This window comes from Telopea speciosissima, chromosome 10, assembly GCF_018873765.1.
Source record: "Telopea speciosissima isolate NSW1024214 ecotype Mountain lineage chromosome 10, Tspe_v1, whole genome shotgun sequence".
Lineage (NCBI taxonomy): Eukaryota > Viridiplantae > Streptophyta > Magnoliopsida > Proteales > Proteaceae > Telopea > Telopea speciosissima.
In genome coordinates this window covers 15,299,202-15,316,285 of record NC_057925.1, presented here as the reverse complement: position 1 = coordinate 15,316,285, position 17,084 = coordinate 15,299,202, and the positions used below count along the sequence as shown (strand labels likewise).

At 39.1% G+C, this 17,084-nt stretch overlaps 1 protein-coding gene across 3 annotated transcripts in view; it reads left to right on the top strand.

Moving 5' to 3' along the window:
- LOC122642660 (digalactosyldiacylglycerol synthase 2, chloroplastic-like) overlaps positions 1-16,205 on the top strand; it is a 37,014-nt gene extending 20,809 nt beyond the window's left edge. For 2 of the 3 annotated variants that reach the window (XM_043836201.1, XM_043836202.1), the window contains 2 exons: positions 14,375-14,724; positions 15,462-16,205. In XM_043836201.1, the coding sequence (XP_043692136.1) occupies positions 14,375-14,724; positions 15,462-15,984 (873 nt within the window). In that variant the 3' untranslated portion in view covers positions 15,985-16,205. The remainder of the gene's footprint in view (positions 1-14,374; positions 14,725-15,461) is intronic. The other variant, XM_043836200.1, reaches the window with a different exon arrangement.
- Positions 16,206-17,084: the final 879 nt, after the last annotated feature.

Genomic DNA, 17,084 nt, shown 5'->3' with positions numbered 1-17,084 from the left:
CAAAAGGGATCTCTTCAAAATCAGATTTTGCTTTAAGATTTCAACCAAAGAAATATTTGTACTAACATTGTCCAAAGTTATTGAAAAAAGTTTTTTTCAATGCCCCATTCAAACTGGATTTTTTAAACCATTTCAGAGATTTGTATACCAGAATGTGGAGGCAACAATATACAAAATCGCAACAACTTCTTATGCAAAACCCAATCCTTATCAATATAATGAGCTGTCAAAGAAATATATCCATCATTGGTGATGGATGTCCACAAATCACTAGTTAGAGATATCCTCCCATTCAATGATTTAAGCAAATCCTTGATTCTATTACTCTTCATATTGTAGTACTTCAAAATTTCAGACATTTGTGTGTTTCGGCTAATATGAGAGTAGTCAAGAAAAAAATAGGTGATTAGCTCCCTAAAATCCTCATACTCTACAAAATTAAAAGGCAACTCATGTTTGATAATAAGCCGAGTAACTTTGTCATGGACAATGTTTTGATCAAGTTTTTTATATCTAACCATCATTTCCCCTTCATTAGAAGCAATAATCATTTGTTTCACATCTTTGTTTTCAAGTTTTGAGCATATCAAAAGATGTCTCCTATGGCTACCGGTTCCATTAATGGGTTAATGCTGTTGTCAGCCTTATAGACTTGCCCACATTTCTTGCATTCTGCTCTATCCCTCCCATCTTCATAATCTTTCCTATTAAGTGGTTTAAATTCATCCCACACAGAACTTCTTTTTCTCCTCTTGTTTTTTTGAATTTATTGCACTTGCAGTAGTTACAGTAGCTGTTGATGCTTCTCTAGGTTATAACGACCCCAAATCCGGACGGGGTACAAGGTACTGCCCTCACGGGCATTGGTCAAAAACCACCATTCACATTTGATAACCCAACTCCCATACATAACATACGTACACAACGGAAGACTTAACAACACTTGGAGTTGGATTTAAGGTTTACACATTTATATAAATCTACTGGTGGCAGACACTAAAGTTCAGCATAGTTATCAAACGTTATATTACATCAAAAGATTGTATTATCACATTGTTTATCCAAACATCATAAGTTCCCATGATCTGTCTCTAAGGTTAGTGCACCATGTGCTCTCCTATAAAGTCTGGAGTTGTGCACACCTCTCTTCTGAACTCATCATCTGAAAAAAGTAGATTTATTATAGGGATGAGCTAACAGCTCAGTGAGGAAAACATAATACAATACAACCAAGTATTCATGTACTTCAATATAGTGTACAAATACAATGTTTTACTATTATGTCAGATTTTAGCCAATATTGCGAAATACCGATAGTGCACTATATAGGAGAGGTTAGCCTGACCTCGTGTCAATAAATTTACTCTTTACCCCCGTACTGTAACTCAAGAGAGGAATGACACGGCTCGTACTCGTAATCTCGTATCATATACAGGATTTTACCGAGTCCTTAGCTTGCTTTTGTATTACATAAAGGATTTTATCGAGTCCTTAGATCGTTCACATACAAGATTTTATCGAGTCCTTAGCTCGTCCACAGACAAGATTTTACTGAATCCTTAGCTCATAAGAAACCTCATCTAGTACATAACCCCCTAGTGGAAAGGGACGGTATTCATAGGGTCATGTTCTCATAGTATTACTATTATCAATCTCATTCACTTGATTCACATATTTCGTACACTTATTCACATAACTCGTATTCTTGTTCACATTTCTCGTACACATATTTACATTTCTCGTTCACATGTTCACATTTCTTGTACACAAACATATACTCATACAACTTGCATATAACACCTTAACATATACTTAACATCATCATATCATTTATCTCATAATCATATCATTTTAAATGTGTCATGTCAAATATTTCAATACATCTCATATAGCAACACATATGCAATGCTCTCACATTCATTAATCATGCATGCAAGTCAAATATTCAATAACTATATTACACATCATAAAACACAAAGTCATGCTAATACATTTCAATATATATCATATAGAAATACCAGTATGATTCCCTCACATTGCTTGTTTTAATGATTCACACATTCAATCTATTTATTGTAACACCCAAGTCTGTCAAGTCCTAAAATATCAAGCCAAAGTATCATGTCTATAATTTTACAATCGTATAATACCTACCATAGTACATATAAATATACCTAGTATATTAAATTACAATATATTCATGACCTATTTGCTAGGTGTTACACAAGTAATCCGAATCCATCATCAGATTCATCATCAACATTGGGACCAAGACAAGCTCCTCCTCAATATCTTCTATAGGGATAGTTCGTTTGAACATTTCTGAAGCTAACTCTTGTCAATAGGAAAACATACAACATATTCAAACCACATCGGAATCTAGTATTCTAAATCACATCACCTATCAAAGAAGTAACAGAAATAAACCAAAGTAGATGTTAGTTATAATATGGTTACCTAAGCATATTATCCTATGAAATATGTATTGAGAAGAGATTAAAGGTACTGACAAGAGCACAAAATAATTCTAGTAACAAGATAGCTAAGAACATGATATAGCCACAAACTATAAATTTTCTATTTGGTAACAACTAGCAACTAACAAGGAGTGAGCTTTGTAAGCCACTTCTACAAAGTGTGCTTTTCTGAACCATTTTTAATTAAAGGCTAATATATAAAGCAAAATATGAGTTACCTGCCCGCTCCAACTGCTGAGAATGTTGAAAGAAATCCCTGACAATGGAGAAGAGAAGATAAAGGAGACCTATTAATGGACTACATAATGAAACAAAAAAAATTGTTGTTGAGACTTGAGATATTGAGATGTGCAAAACAAATCTAAACACTCACAGGAAAGCAAGCCGAGGGATTTTCGATAATGACACAGGTAAGGCTCCAGACAAGCTGTTATTTGCTGTCTCCTACCCAGTTCCCACTTCCTATACAGAAGAACAAAGAAAAGGGAAAAAAAATAAGAGATCAGAAACAAGCTTAAATGAAGAAAATAACCCAAACAAATCAGAAACTATAGAAAGTGATACAAGTATCGATCTCATACAGTAGACAAACAGTGACAGCGCTCGTGTACATATATATAGTATCATAGCTGTCAAAGCATCGCCTAGGCGCTGCTTAGGCGTCCAGGCGGTTTTGTTGGGGCCTAGGCGACATCCGCCTTATTGCAAAGCGCCTTGAATTGACTTTTATTGGTATCGAACCCAGTATTGGCCCTTATTTATGCCAAATATCATTTAAGTAAATACCCCCTAGTTGAATCCAATAAAAATAGTTAAAAATAAAATTCCAAAAGGATAAAAACTCAACCCCCCAGTTCAAGAACAAAAACTGGATTTTTGGCGGTAGGTGAAATTTTCAACTTTCAAATGCTGGGGTGTTTCTCAAATCTTAAAATTCTATATATCTTAATATGGTAAAACATTGCTAAAAACCAAAAGTGCGGTAAAATATTCATTTGTTTTGATATATAAAAAAATATTTTCATTCAGAGCGATTTTGACAGCATTCGCGTAGACCAAATAAGGTTTGACCGGAACACAACTTCTTCAATATAAATCAAATTTAAACAATTTTGGATTTGTTGGAAAGCTGGTTTTGTGCTCTAACTAATACATAAAGTCTCATGTAAAAATAAAATCATTTGAGTAGTCAAACTTCTTAGAAAACAAGAACATCTCTCTAAATCGAGAGCAATTTAATTACTTATAGATAAGATCATATTTTCTAAGAACAGTATAAACCAAATGTACGTTTTGATTGTTTCAAACTTCCAATAGGTTGCTTCTTCAGTTCTGCTGTCTTCTAGTTCTATGCTGATTTTTGATGACTTGATGTGGCTTAATATTGATTTTAGATGACTTGAGGAGACTTAATGTTGATTTTTGATGATATTAGGTATATATCGTAGCATACTAAAATATTGTAGCATCCTAAATAATGTTAGAAAAGGGGGAAAATAAAAAATAACACTTGAGAGCACCTTGGTCGCCTAGATGACGCCTAAACGGGCGCCTTGTCGCCTAAGCGCTTAAGCACCTCTCCACTTGTCGCCTAAACGCTTAGGCACCTCTCCACCGCCTTGGGTCGCCTTGCCGCCTTGACAACTATGTATAGTATATCTATGCATTTGATCGTTCAACATCAAACAGTGATAGTGCTCCTTAAGCCTGCATCTGCATGATTCATGAATATTGAAAATGACTTCCATTAGCATGTTTGCAATATACTATCTATAACACAGCTCAAAAATATTTCAAATGAATTACTTACACGTTCCCATTGATGGTCATGCATGAATAGGGAAGATACGAATCCATAGAAATCAATGATCAAAGAGAGAAGATGCCTAAGAGTAGAAGAAAGATATTTCTAATTAATAACTTAATTTCCAGATGCAGACTATAAGAAAATGGAAAATTTCTTTATAATAATAATAGCCAAAGGGGCAAAGCCAACTTACAGGTCGGGGACACCTTCTAGCCTTCTTTAATGCTTCAAGATATTTGTAAGAACTAAGTTCCTTTGGTAATTAGCTTCTTGGAAGCCTGAAATAATATATGAAAGAGGCACAAGAAGAAACGTGTCAAGCTCAGCGAGTCAACAAGTAGAAGAATTTATTTCACACAAAATACATATTATTACTTTGTTGTGGACTCATCAACACTCCATAATACATCATTTGGTTGTCTACAACTCAAGAATAATATGAAATTCCATCAAACTTTAGATATGCACTACATCAAACATCCGAACCGCATTAACATGGAACAAACCAAGCAAAGCAAGATCTGAAATACCTTGCATTGTAAGGCGTCTTGCAAGCAAGCCTGTAATATAGCTTCGGTAGTCGCCCCACCCTAAAATCACAAGATTCACTTCCAAGTCCCACCGCTTGTAGTCAATCTCCTCCGTGCAAATGATTCTCAAGCTCGAATTGATGAACTCAGAGTCTTAGAACTCGTCCAGTAATTCCCAAGAAGCCCAAAACTCGACTCTTTCCTCAACCCACAGCTCTCGGTGGCAACCAAAGAAAACAAGGAGAAGATTACAAGCTGGAGCGAAACTGTAGAAGCAATGTTGGCCGTTGGTGTTCGTGGATGTAGAAGATTAGAACTTAGAAGGAGATAAGAAGAAGATTAGAACTTAAAAGGAGATTATTAGAAGAAGAATGAACGAGCTGAAGAGGGTTTCATATAGCCATTTAGAGTTAGCCGTTAGCGGTAGGGAAAGAGACAAAGAGAGACAAGAGAAGCTGCTAATTGTTAAAGAGAATATATATGCCCCCTGTGTTAATAGGGGTTTTTTATTTATTTTAAATCAGGCTTTAAACAGTTGGTTCAATCAAGCGCTTGTCGGGCTAGTCCAGACCGAAACCGAGGTATGATCATTTTGTTTCGATATTTCGACATTTTACACCCAGAAATGGCCAAGCAAAACTTATAGTAAAAATACAATATTTTGGCAAAATTTCAGTATCTCGGAAATTTTAGTCTAGCCGAAATGGCCTTCTGAAATGAGATTAAATACTATGGATACAGGATAAGCTCTGTTAAAGTCGTTTAAGGTGGCATGGCCATGTTCAACCCAGGCCTTGGGATGCACCAGTATGGAGAAGTGATTTGATTCAAATTGAAGGATCTAAAAGAGCTAGGGGCAGACCTAAAATGACCCTAGGAGAAGTAGTGAGGAAAGACATGCATAGTTGTTGAAATAGGCTACTTATCACTTACCCGATTGGGGTAAGCAGTCCTAATTCTATTAGGACTGTCCCCTACTCGATTGGGGAAGTATTCGTAGTCATATTAGGATTTTCCCTCTTTATTCCCTCTTTTATTTTTCTCCCTCAGCCGAGTCCTAGTTTGGTATTCCTAGTTGTACTAGGAATCCCTAATAGGAGTAGGACTGAGGTAGATTCCTATTTGTACTTGGATTCTTTATTATTCAGCTTAATGTAAATACAGGGCCTGTGTGATTGATTATGATCACTCAAGCATTATATTTCGTGGCTTCTAACATGGTATCAGAGGCTGTTCTGATCTGATATGAAGAGCAGCTCCTCCCCTCAAATTTTCTGGTTCTTCTTCTTCTCCATCTCTCTCGGCTACAGGTCTTCTTCTTCTCCACCACTCTCGGACTCTCTCTCTCATTCAGGGCAGCACCTTTGAGGTGATCCAATGAAGGTTTAGCTGCTGCCCTCAATGCCACCTCACTGAAGATTATATAAACTTGGGTGTGATCAGAATCTACCGCAGGTTTCCTCCAAGCCTTGGAGATCGAGGTACTACCTTTTTCAAGCTGGATTTCTGTATTTTTCTTGGAGATTGGTTCCTGCACTTGTTGATCTACACCTACATACTTTCAGATTGCAGTTTTTTGAATCCAAACTAAATCAGATTCAGACCTGCAACTTTTTTAAGCTATTCATAAATTTTTTCAAATTTAGGGTTTCTTATTCCCTCATCAGAAGTTACTGGTTTTTTTACATCATTGCTGCCCAAGTTTTATACACCATGGGAGATTCAGATGTTACCACAGCCAACTCTGGAGGGGATTCTCAGTCCCGGACAGAATTCCTCCCTTATACTGCCGCCATTAAACTAGATGGCACCAATTATCTCATATGGGCCAGATCTCTCTCCTTGACTGTGGCTGGTAGAAACCTCATTGGACACCTTACTGGCACCACCAAACAACCCACTAAGGAAGGTGCTGCCCGTACTAAATGGGCTGCCAACGATGCTATGGTCATGTCCTTTGTTTTGAATTCTATGCACACTGACCTCTCTAGCCAGTATCTCCTCCTTGACACTACTACTCAGATATGGACTGCTGTCAAGGGAACCTATTGCCGATCAGGAAGTGGTGCACAGGTTTATGAGATCAGGAAGACCCTTCAGAACACTACTCAGAAGGAGTTATCTGTCATTAAGTACTATGCTGCCCTCAAATGCTTATGGTAGCAACTGGATCATTATGCTCGATTTCAGCTTACTACTACTGCCGACATTACTGCCTATCACTCCTATGTGGACCAGTTTCGGGTGTATGATTTTTTGGCTGGCCTTAATGATGATTATGATCCTATTCGGGTGCAGGTTCTTGGTAGGGTTCCTTTCCCCTCTTTAGAGGAAACTTTTTCATATGTTCACAGTGAAGAGACTTGACGGGCTGCTATAATGGTTGATCCTAAAGTTGAGAGATTAGCCTTACAGGCTTCTGACTCCACCTCAACTCCTTCTTCTGAGAGTATTGCTACCGCTGCTACAGCCAAAGAGCCTGTGAAGTGTGATCATTGCCACAAACCGTATCACACTAAGGCACAGTGTTGGAAACTACATGGGAAGCCTGCTGATTTTGAGGCCAAACGGGGTCGTGCTAAGCCTAAAAGCTAAGCCAATCATACTGAAAGTGTAGCTCCAGGCCCCACTACTGATATTGGTTTCTCCCAGGAAGAACTCCAAGCTCTCCGGCGTCTGTTATACACTTCCGTTGCCTCTACTACATCTGCTGCCAATACAGGTTACTTCTTTGCCCGTACAGGTATTTCCTTTGTTGGTCATTGCACATCGGTTGTCTCCACTCCATGGATTATAGACTCTGGTGCCACTGATCATATGACAGGTTCTTCTAACCTCTTCCATTCATATTTTCCTGCTTCTGGGAAAGATAAGGTTAAAATTGCTGATGGGTCCCTCTCCTCTATCTCAGGGAAAGGATCCATCGGATGTTCCCCTTCCCTTACTTTGTCTTCTGTGCTGCATATTCCCAAGTTTACCACTAACCTTCTTTCCATTAGTAGTATTACCAAATCTCTAAATTGCAAAGTGATTTTTTTTCCTACTCATTGTGTTTTTCAAGAACTAGACTCGGGGAAGACGATTGGATCGGGTAAAGTGCATGGCGGATTGTACCTGCTTGATGGCGCCCTTGCTCCTACCCAGGCATTACCTTCTAGGCTTTGTCACCCGGCATCTTTTTCTTCTGAATTATAAAAATGGCACTCTAGACTAGGTCATCCACCTTTAGGAACCTTATCCACTTTATTTCCTGCATTAGTTAAAGAATGTAATAAGGAAGATTTTTTTTGTGAGCCTTGTGTCTTGGCCAAACAGACACGTTCAAATTTTCCCATTTCTAATAATAGGTCTTCTTCCTTATTTCATGTTGTTCATACTGATGTGTGGGGTCCTAGTAGAAAAGTTTCACTTTCGGGTCATCGGTGGTATGTCACATTTATTGATTGTTTTTCTAGATTTACTTGGGTTTACCTCATGCACACAAAGAGTGAGGTCTTTTCATGTTTTCAACATTTTCACCAGATGGTTAAAACCCAGTTCAGTGCCACTCTTCGCATTTTGCGGAGTGACAATGGGACAGAGTACATGGACGATCAGTTCCAAAATTACCTTGCTGCCCATGGGATCCTCTACCAGACCAGCTGTGTTGACACTCCAGCCCAAAATGGTGTGGCTGAGAGGAAAAATCGCCACCTCTTGGAGGTCGCTAGAGTACTTATGTTTGCTCGCAATGTGCCTGCCTTTTATTGGGGGATGCTGTCCTTACTACAACCTATTTAATTAATAGGCTGCCTACTTGGCTATTCATCCTTTGTTGTACCCCCTAGGGTGTTTGGATGCGTCTGTTATGCCAGGGATACACGGTCCCCTGGTAAACTTGAACTACGTAGTCTCCGTTGCATTTTCTTAGGTTACTTTGCTACTCAAAAGGGGTACAAATGTTATTACCCTCCATCCCGCAGGACCTTCGTCAGCATGGATGTCGTCTTTCATGAGAATGTATCCTATTATGTGTCCCCTCCTCTTCAAGGGGAGAGTGTTAGTGAAGATGTGCTGACTATAGACTCTCCACCTCCACTTCAGTCTGTTTACAATGAGCCTGACCGGCCTGCTCCTAGTTCTTTCTCCCCTAGTCCTCCCTCTGAGTCAGGGGGAGAGGTCCCTATACAGGGGGAGACCATCCCTATTCAGGGGGAGCAATCTACCCTAGTTCAGACTCCTGTCCAGAGAACTACCCCTAGTTCAGACTCCTGTCCAGAGAACTATTAGTGAATTTCAGAGGAAGATTAATGACAGTGGTGTACAGACCTATGCAAGGAAACATAAGCAGGTTCAATCAACTGTTGCTCCAGTACCCATCCAATTGCCGAACCTGGGTCCAGAACCTGCCTCTCCACCTGGTAATGTTCCTTCTCTTGATTTACCTATTGCTCTTCGCAAAGGTGTCAGGGCTTGCACTCAACATCCCATATCCCATGTTGTATCTTATGACTCCCTTTCTTCATCCTTTCGTGCTTTTGTTTCTTCTCTTTCTTCTGTTTGTATTCCTAACCATTGGCAGGAAGCTCTATCAGATGGAAAGTGGACGGCAACAATGATAGAAGAAATGGATGCCTTGAAGAAAAATAACACGTGGGAGCTTGTGGTTCTTCCACTTGGGAAGAGAGCAGTTGGATGTAAGTGGGTGTTTGTAGTGAAACAGAAGATGGATGGCACCGTTGATAGGTATAAGGCACGACTAGTGGCCAAGGGGTTTACTCAGACATACGACATTGATTATCAGGAAACCTTTGCACCTGTTGCAAAGCTGAATACTGTTCGTGTGTTGTTATCTTTTGTAGTCAACCTTGGATGGGATTTACAACAGCTGGATGTAAAAAATGGTTTCCTGAATGGGGAATTGGATGAGGAGGTGTACATGGATATTCCACCGGGTTTTTCTTGTGAAAAAAACCAAGGTAAAGTGTGCAAATTGAAGCGTGCGCTATATGGGCTGAAGCAATCACCTCGAGCATGGTTTGGCCGGTTCCACAAGGCGATGATTTCTGTGGGCTATAAGTAGAGTAATACTGATCACACACTCTTTCTAAAGTGGGTTGGTGAAAAACTCAATGTTCTTATAGTCTACGTGGATGACATAGTGGTTACTGGCAATGATGGTGATGAGATCAGACGGTTGAAGACCTTCCTTGGACAAGAATTTGAGATTAAAGATCTAGGGAAACTACGATACTTTCTCGGGATTGAGGTTGCCAGATCTTCTAAGGGCATCTTTCTCTCCCAAAGAAAGTATATCCTAGACTTATTGGCTGAAACCGGGTTGTTAGGCTGTAACCCTTCAGATACTCCTATGGATCCTACTGTTCGTCTCAAAGAAAAAGAGGGTGAGCCTGTTGATAAAGGCTGGTATCAAAGGCTTGTAGGGAAGCTGATTTATCTCTCACATACTCGTCCTGACATTGCTGTCGCTGTGAGTACTGTGAGTCAGTTTATGCATGATCCCTACTCTTCTCATATGGGGGCTGTTCTTCGTATTCTGCACTATCTGAAGTCAGCTCCTGGAAAAGGAATTCTTCTGTCTGCACATGGTCACCTACGGATTGAGGCATACACTGATGCCGATTGGGCTGGTTCAGTGGATCGTAAGTCCATCTCTGGGTATTGCTCCTTTGTAGGTGGAAATCTTGTCACTTGGTGTAGCAAAAAGCAAAATGTAGTTGCTCGTTCTAGTGCTGAAGCTAAGTTTCGAGCTATGGCACAAGGTATTTGTGAGTTACTCTGGCTTAAAGGTTTGCTACAAGATCTTGGTGTTCCTATTCGTCTTCTTATGATGTTGTACTGTGACAACAAGGCTGCAATCAGCATAGCACACAACCCAGTACAGCATGATCGTACCAAGCATGTTGAGGTGGATAGGCATTTCATCAAACAGAAGTTAGAAGATGGGCTGATTTGTATTCCCTTTGTGACATCTGCTGATCAACTTGCTGATATCTTCACCAAGGGATTATCTGGAAAATTGTTTCATCCTAATCTAGTCAAGTTGGGCATGATCGACATCTTTGCTCCAACTTGAGGGGGAGTGTTGAAATAGGCTACTTATCACTTACCTGATTGGGGTAAGCAGTCCTAATTCTATTAGGACTGTCCCCTACCCGATTGGGGAAGTACTCCTAGTCATATTAGGATTTTCCCTCTTTATTCCCTCTTTTATTTTTCTCCCTCAGCTGAGTCCTAGTTTGGTATTCCTAGTTGTACTAGGAATCCCTAATAGGAGTAGGACTGAGGTAGATTCCTATTTGTACTTGGATTCTTTATTATTCAGCTTAATATAAATACAGGGCCTGTGTGATCGATTATGATCACTCAAGCATTATATTTCGTGGCTTCTAACAATAGTTTAGGCCTGGTCTCAAGTATGACCTTGATAGAGCTGAGTGGAGGGCAAGGATCCAAGTACCCTACCCCATTTAGTTGGGATAAGGCTGAGTTGTTGTTGTACCAACCTACCTTCATCACACATAAGGGGTTCCTTGATCAAACACAAGGGACCTTCAATGGAGAAGAGAGCAGCAAAAGCAGCAACTTTATTTATCAAATTCGTGTACTATGCTTGCCCCCCTTACTACCTTATAGAAAACTCAAAAGTAAACTCAAGCACTGAAAAAGAAAGGCCTAACCCAATCCTTTACTATTAAGGTAACCTAAACTGACTAGGAAAGTGAAATATTCAAGGAAACAGACTCAAAACTGGACTGGACTTATAGAATCCTAATCCAGCCTGATTAAAACACTTAATAACAATTAAAATAAAGAAATAAAGACACTTAACTAAGTAATCCCGTATGCCTAGCCTCTACCCACATTATAGGCCCATTAAAGTGGTCCATTACAATGAAAACACATGGACCAAAGGTCCAACCCAAGGCTTATTTCCATTAAAATAAGCCTATTTGGGTGATCTAATTGCATCAGGGCCTGATGAGTCGACCAATTCCTCTACCCTGCTGTCCCTTCTCTTTCCTGATCTATCACAAAACCTTTCTCTAGCCAAGAATGCCATTATTGATTGAGTCAGAGCAATTTATTGGCAAAGGAAAAATCTTCCATTTAGCAAAGGAATAATCTAGAAAAGAACAGGTTTGATGAGACCAATAACCTGTAGGAGAGACTACTATACAACAAACTATAGGGCAGGAACACAGTGATAGGAAACTGGAAGCAAATAGGCCATTATTAGCAGAAATTTTACACTTTGATGGAGCTGAGTATTAGATATAATAGTGCTTAAACCCTGTAGAATATATGCCCCAAAACTCAATGAATAGATTAGCAGAAATTAGTGACTTCATATGAGACAGCAGGAATTCTTAATCCAGAAGTCAGATGGACTCCCAACTCTGGTTGAAGGTAGTACTTACAGAGGAGAACAACTGGTCAAAATATGGACCACATCTGATGGCTATAATAAAAGAAACAACAGATACAAAACCAGAACCTAGAACTGGGAAAATTGAGAACCACAGGTACTGCTATGCAGTATAGCTTGAACAGAAAAAAGGTGATAAAAAATGAGACAATAGTAGGAGGAAAGAGATATTTAGAGAAGTATTCAGACCTGTAAAACTGAGTTTCAATCACCTTGGAAACTCCACATAAGGTTGATGTGTTTTGCTGGAAGTCTAAGAAGAAGATTGAAGAAGAATGGTATGGCTTGGCTTCACCACCCCATCAACCAAGGCTTCACCACCTTGGGTTGCACTTTTTTCACTAAAGGAGCTGCTGCTCCATTGAAGAAGACAAAAAATAATCCATAGCCAACTAATGGGAGGCTGCTGTCCCTCTATTTATAAAAAAATGATGCTTTATTTAAAAAAAGAAACTCTCCATGTAGTGAGATATCCTTGACAACTAGGTAACAACAGAATTTAGTAACTTCCTACAAAATAGAAAGCCCCCCAAAACAGCAACTACTAAATAGGAATTACTAAAGATCTACTATCTTAAATTAGAAACAACTCCTAACACAAAATAGAAATTTGCTAACATAGCCTCCACAGAATATTCCTGCAGCTTATACAGATCTTCTAGTAGCATCTGTGACCCACACCATGGCCCACGCATGAGATAAGCACTAGTTCTGGTCTATACCAGAACCTGATAAAAAAACAGAACCAGAACCGAGGTCGAAAATCAGTTAGCCTGGTTCTGTTCTTTCTTCCTGTGCTGGATGCTGGTACTACTTGAGCTCTGCATCAAGGGTGATTTACTGAATCTGGTATGCATCCTGGCTCCCAGGACTCTTTATTGGAATTTCAACAATTTGTCCCGCTAGGCATCAGCAGCTTCGTGCTGCACTGGAGTGATCCAATATGTTGTTCCGTACATTCCACCACTTCTCCATTCGTTTTCAAATGGCCTGAGAATTTCTGGGTCTATTCTGTTTTCAAAACACTACCAGTATTGCTACGATGAGGCGATGACTATTCTTTCTCTGCAAATAACATCTTGGCTGTCCTTATTTTCTCCTAGCTATTTTGGGGTTATTCCACTCTGTACAGGGCCTGCAGGCCATATCTGATATTAACTCACAAGTCACAAGCACTCATGTCTTATCGCACCAAATCATCCCCAGTCATCCTCAGCCTTCCCATGGTCATTAATACTTCTGAATGTTCTTTTTGTGGGTCTTCATTGCACATGAACGTATCATCTTTATTTACTTTCTCATCTTGTCAGCTATTGTCGCTACTCGCTAATGGTTTCAAATGCATGTTTCTGATTCTATTCTTCCTAGTCTTCCTGATGATTCATCTCAGCATTCTTACCATAGTTGCAATCATTTTGTGTGTGTTTTCACCTATTACCCTACATTCTGCTTCGTACAGAATTTATGATCTTGTACTGTTATAAAACTTGCATCTTAGCTCAGCATTCTAAACTTAGCTACAGTCACTTTTTGTAAATGTTTTTTTTTGGCTTTCCCAACATTCTGCTCCATACAGAATTTCTGACATTGTACTGTCTTATAAAATTTACCCTTTACATTACTGAAATATTAAGGCCCAAAATACCAAAAAAAAAAAAAGACATGATTAATTGTGAATTAACAGTGGAGACAATGATAGACAATAGTTCCACGACAAGATTCATGTAGCCGACCTCAAGTAGTTTGGGATGACCATGTCTTTTTCATATTCAAATTTTTATAAAGTACTCATCATCTGGAATAGTCTTCAAAATAATAGTACTAACTGCTTTAACTTGGTTCATGTTTCTGTTTGTTGTTGATTTAGAATTCATGGACTTCTTTGTTGCATTATTCGTGACTAGCAACCTAAATCTTGCTTCAGTTTACTTTCTTTGCTAGGCTTCTTCCTTATCACTCTTGCACTGTTTTCTTTAATCAAGAACTCTTTCACACTTTCTGATGATTAGCACATTGGTGGGTTGACCTTTTGTTAACCAAACAAATGCTGATTCCACAAAATCAATTTCAATCCACCTATTTACTTTGATTCCCCTTTCCTTGATATACTAAGTAGCTCCTCTCATGACAGGTTATAAGATTATCGGCTGCAACACAGGATCTTCCAAAATCCATTATATGCAATATCCATGGTGTCAACCCCAAGTTCCTTGAGGTTGGGAAGAAAAAGCAAGTGTTGCTGAAAAATGGAAACCAAGCCTTCACCAAGGGTGCATACTACATAGGGAAAATGGTGTGGAATAAAGGCTACAGAGAGCTCCTTAAATTACTTTCTGATCACCAGAAGGAACTAAAAGGTCTTCAGGTTGATTTATTTGGAAATGGAGAGGACCACGATCAAGTTGAAGAAGCAGCTAAAAAGTTAGAACTTGCGGTTAAGGTCCACCCTGGGTGTGACCATGCTGACCCTTTATTTCATGAGTAAGCTCTGAAAAGATCACTATCTATACCCAACTCCCTTCTGATCTTAAGTTTAATTTCTTGTTCTTAGCACTCTCCGCCTCCCCTCCTCTCTTGGAGATAGAGGGGAGGAAAGGGGAAAGGAAAAAACTCTGTTGTTGTTATTGTTTCATTAATGCTGTCTAGTTGGAAGGGAAATGATTTTAACACAAAATTAAAATGGAAACTTTTGTAATCATCACCAGTAACAATTGCTTTAATCCAAAACATTCCAAATCTAATCATTAAGTTTTTACTTTGCAACCAAATCCCTTGGATTTGAAAAGTAAAATAAAGATTATATCTGAGAAGTATAATTACTGAATATGGTAAGAGTTTTAAATAGGTTAGACAATCATGATTACAGAAGTTTCCTTTTTCTTTTTTAAACCAATTCCACTTTCCTTCCCTTCCTTTTACTTACAACCAGACAGCAGGAATAAAAAAAAAAGAGGAACTTTAACTACAGCCACCATGCACGGTAACAAGTTTGGACACCATAGAACTGGTCAGTCCTGTGGATGCTGGTAGAAATTCAGTCCGTGGGCATCTAGTTTTCCCTCAGAGGAATGCTATGGAATGGTGTCTTAATTATTCTCTTCTTTGCACACTTTATTTTTTCCCCGAGTCTTTAATGACTCAAATTAGATTGCATTGTTTCATATATCAGAATTCATGAAGTTGCCATCTTCTAATTCCATTTCTTTCCCTGCTCTCAGTTTTAAGGTGTTTCTAAATCCAAGCACAACAGATGTCGTCTGCACAACCACAGCTGAAGCACTAGCAATGGGCAAAATCGTCATTTGTGCCAACCATCCCTCAAACGACTTCTTCAAACAATTTCCAAATTGCCATACATACAATGATGCTGAAGGGTTTGTCCAAGTGACATGCAAGGCACTGACCGAAGAGCCAGTCCCACTCACTGATGAACATAGACATGAACTGTCCTGGGAGGCTGCGACGGAACGATTTCTTAAGGTAGCTGAGCTCAATCAGGCCTTCCCATGTAAACCAGAGGAAACTCCAACAAAGAATTTTATGGCAATATCATTGAATTTGAAGAGGAACTTTGAGGATGCATCAGCATTTGTGCATTATGCAGCTTCTGGGGTTGAAGCTGCACGTAGAGCATTCGGTGCAATTCCTGGAAGTTTGCAACCAGATGAGGAACAATGTAAAGAGCTTGGGTTGTCTGTTCCCAAAGGGAAGCATGGTTCAAAGTGGGCTTCAAGACATTGATGCAGTCGACGTGTTTATTAAAATTTGTCAGAAACATTTTGAAGTCCATGTTTATCAATGTCCCCTGGAAAAAGAAATTCTCTTTGATTACAAAAGGTTTCATATGTGATCTCAGGTAAGAAAAAAGTATCCCATGTTTTCTCTTCTAAAAATGATTGTTGTATGCTTGGTATTACTGTAATTTTATCATAGGCACTTAGCTGTAATTGGATGTATGATATACACTGTCAATGGAGTGGGATGTCTGCTCCCTTTATTATTTTACTTCTCTCACAAGTTTCCTGGTTACCTTCTTGGCCTCTCACCGAGGCAGTCTCGACAAAAGTTCTTTCGTTCGGCATTTTTTTGGGAGGGTTCGAGTTAACATAGTTCATGGAATAGGTATCTAAAGAATGGTTTGGTAAAGATGAAGGGCCCTGAAGTCTCATCAGGGGACTTTCTAAGTGAAAGTGAGAGACAGATTTGAACATATGAGATCCCTAATTGAGTCCATCTAAAATATCGAATAATTATGCCATGGTTGTCAAATTTTCAATAACAGATTTCTTCTCTTCTTTGAAAGTTAGAATCCCCCCTCATTTATCAAAACTAGTAAATGTTTGGTTTGGCATTTGTAGAACTACCCTAAACCTTATTGTTCATCCATATATTTCAAATTAAAGGAAATCCAATTGAATTTCTTGAAGTTTGTAGATTAAGATTAAGTGGTAAACAGATAAGATTTCTTGGCTTGGTTTGATGATTTGGAACTGGGAAAATCATAAGAATTCAATTTAGTAATAAAAAAAAATCATAACAAACTCTAGAGGGCCATAAAAACATTTTGAAAAGTAATGAAAACCCTATTTTTACTCCTTTAATTGCACTGATTTTATGGGCCAAGCCTGGGCGACTGTTTTGGGCCTGAAGTCTGAGCCCCAGACAAATGGAAGTGGTCTAAATCTGTAGTTCCAGGTACCAATGTGGGCTTAAAACACATATGAGGACTGAACTTGAACTGGTCTGGGCTATGAATCAATCAGTGTCAGCCTGGCCTATGGGATCCATGACAATTTGAGGCAAGGACTCGTTTCTTGTATACTTAATGTCTACCCTGGCTT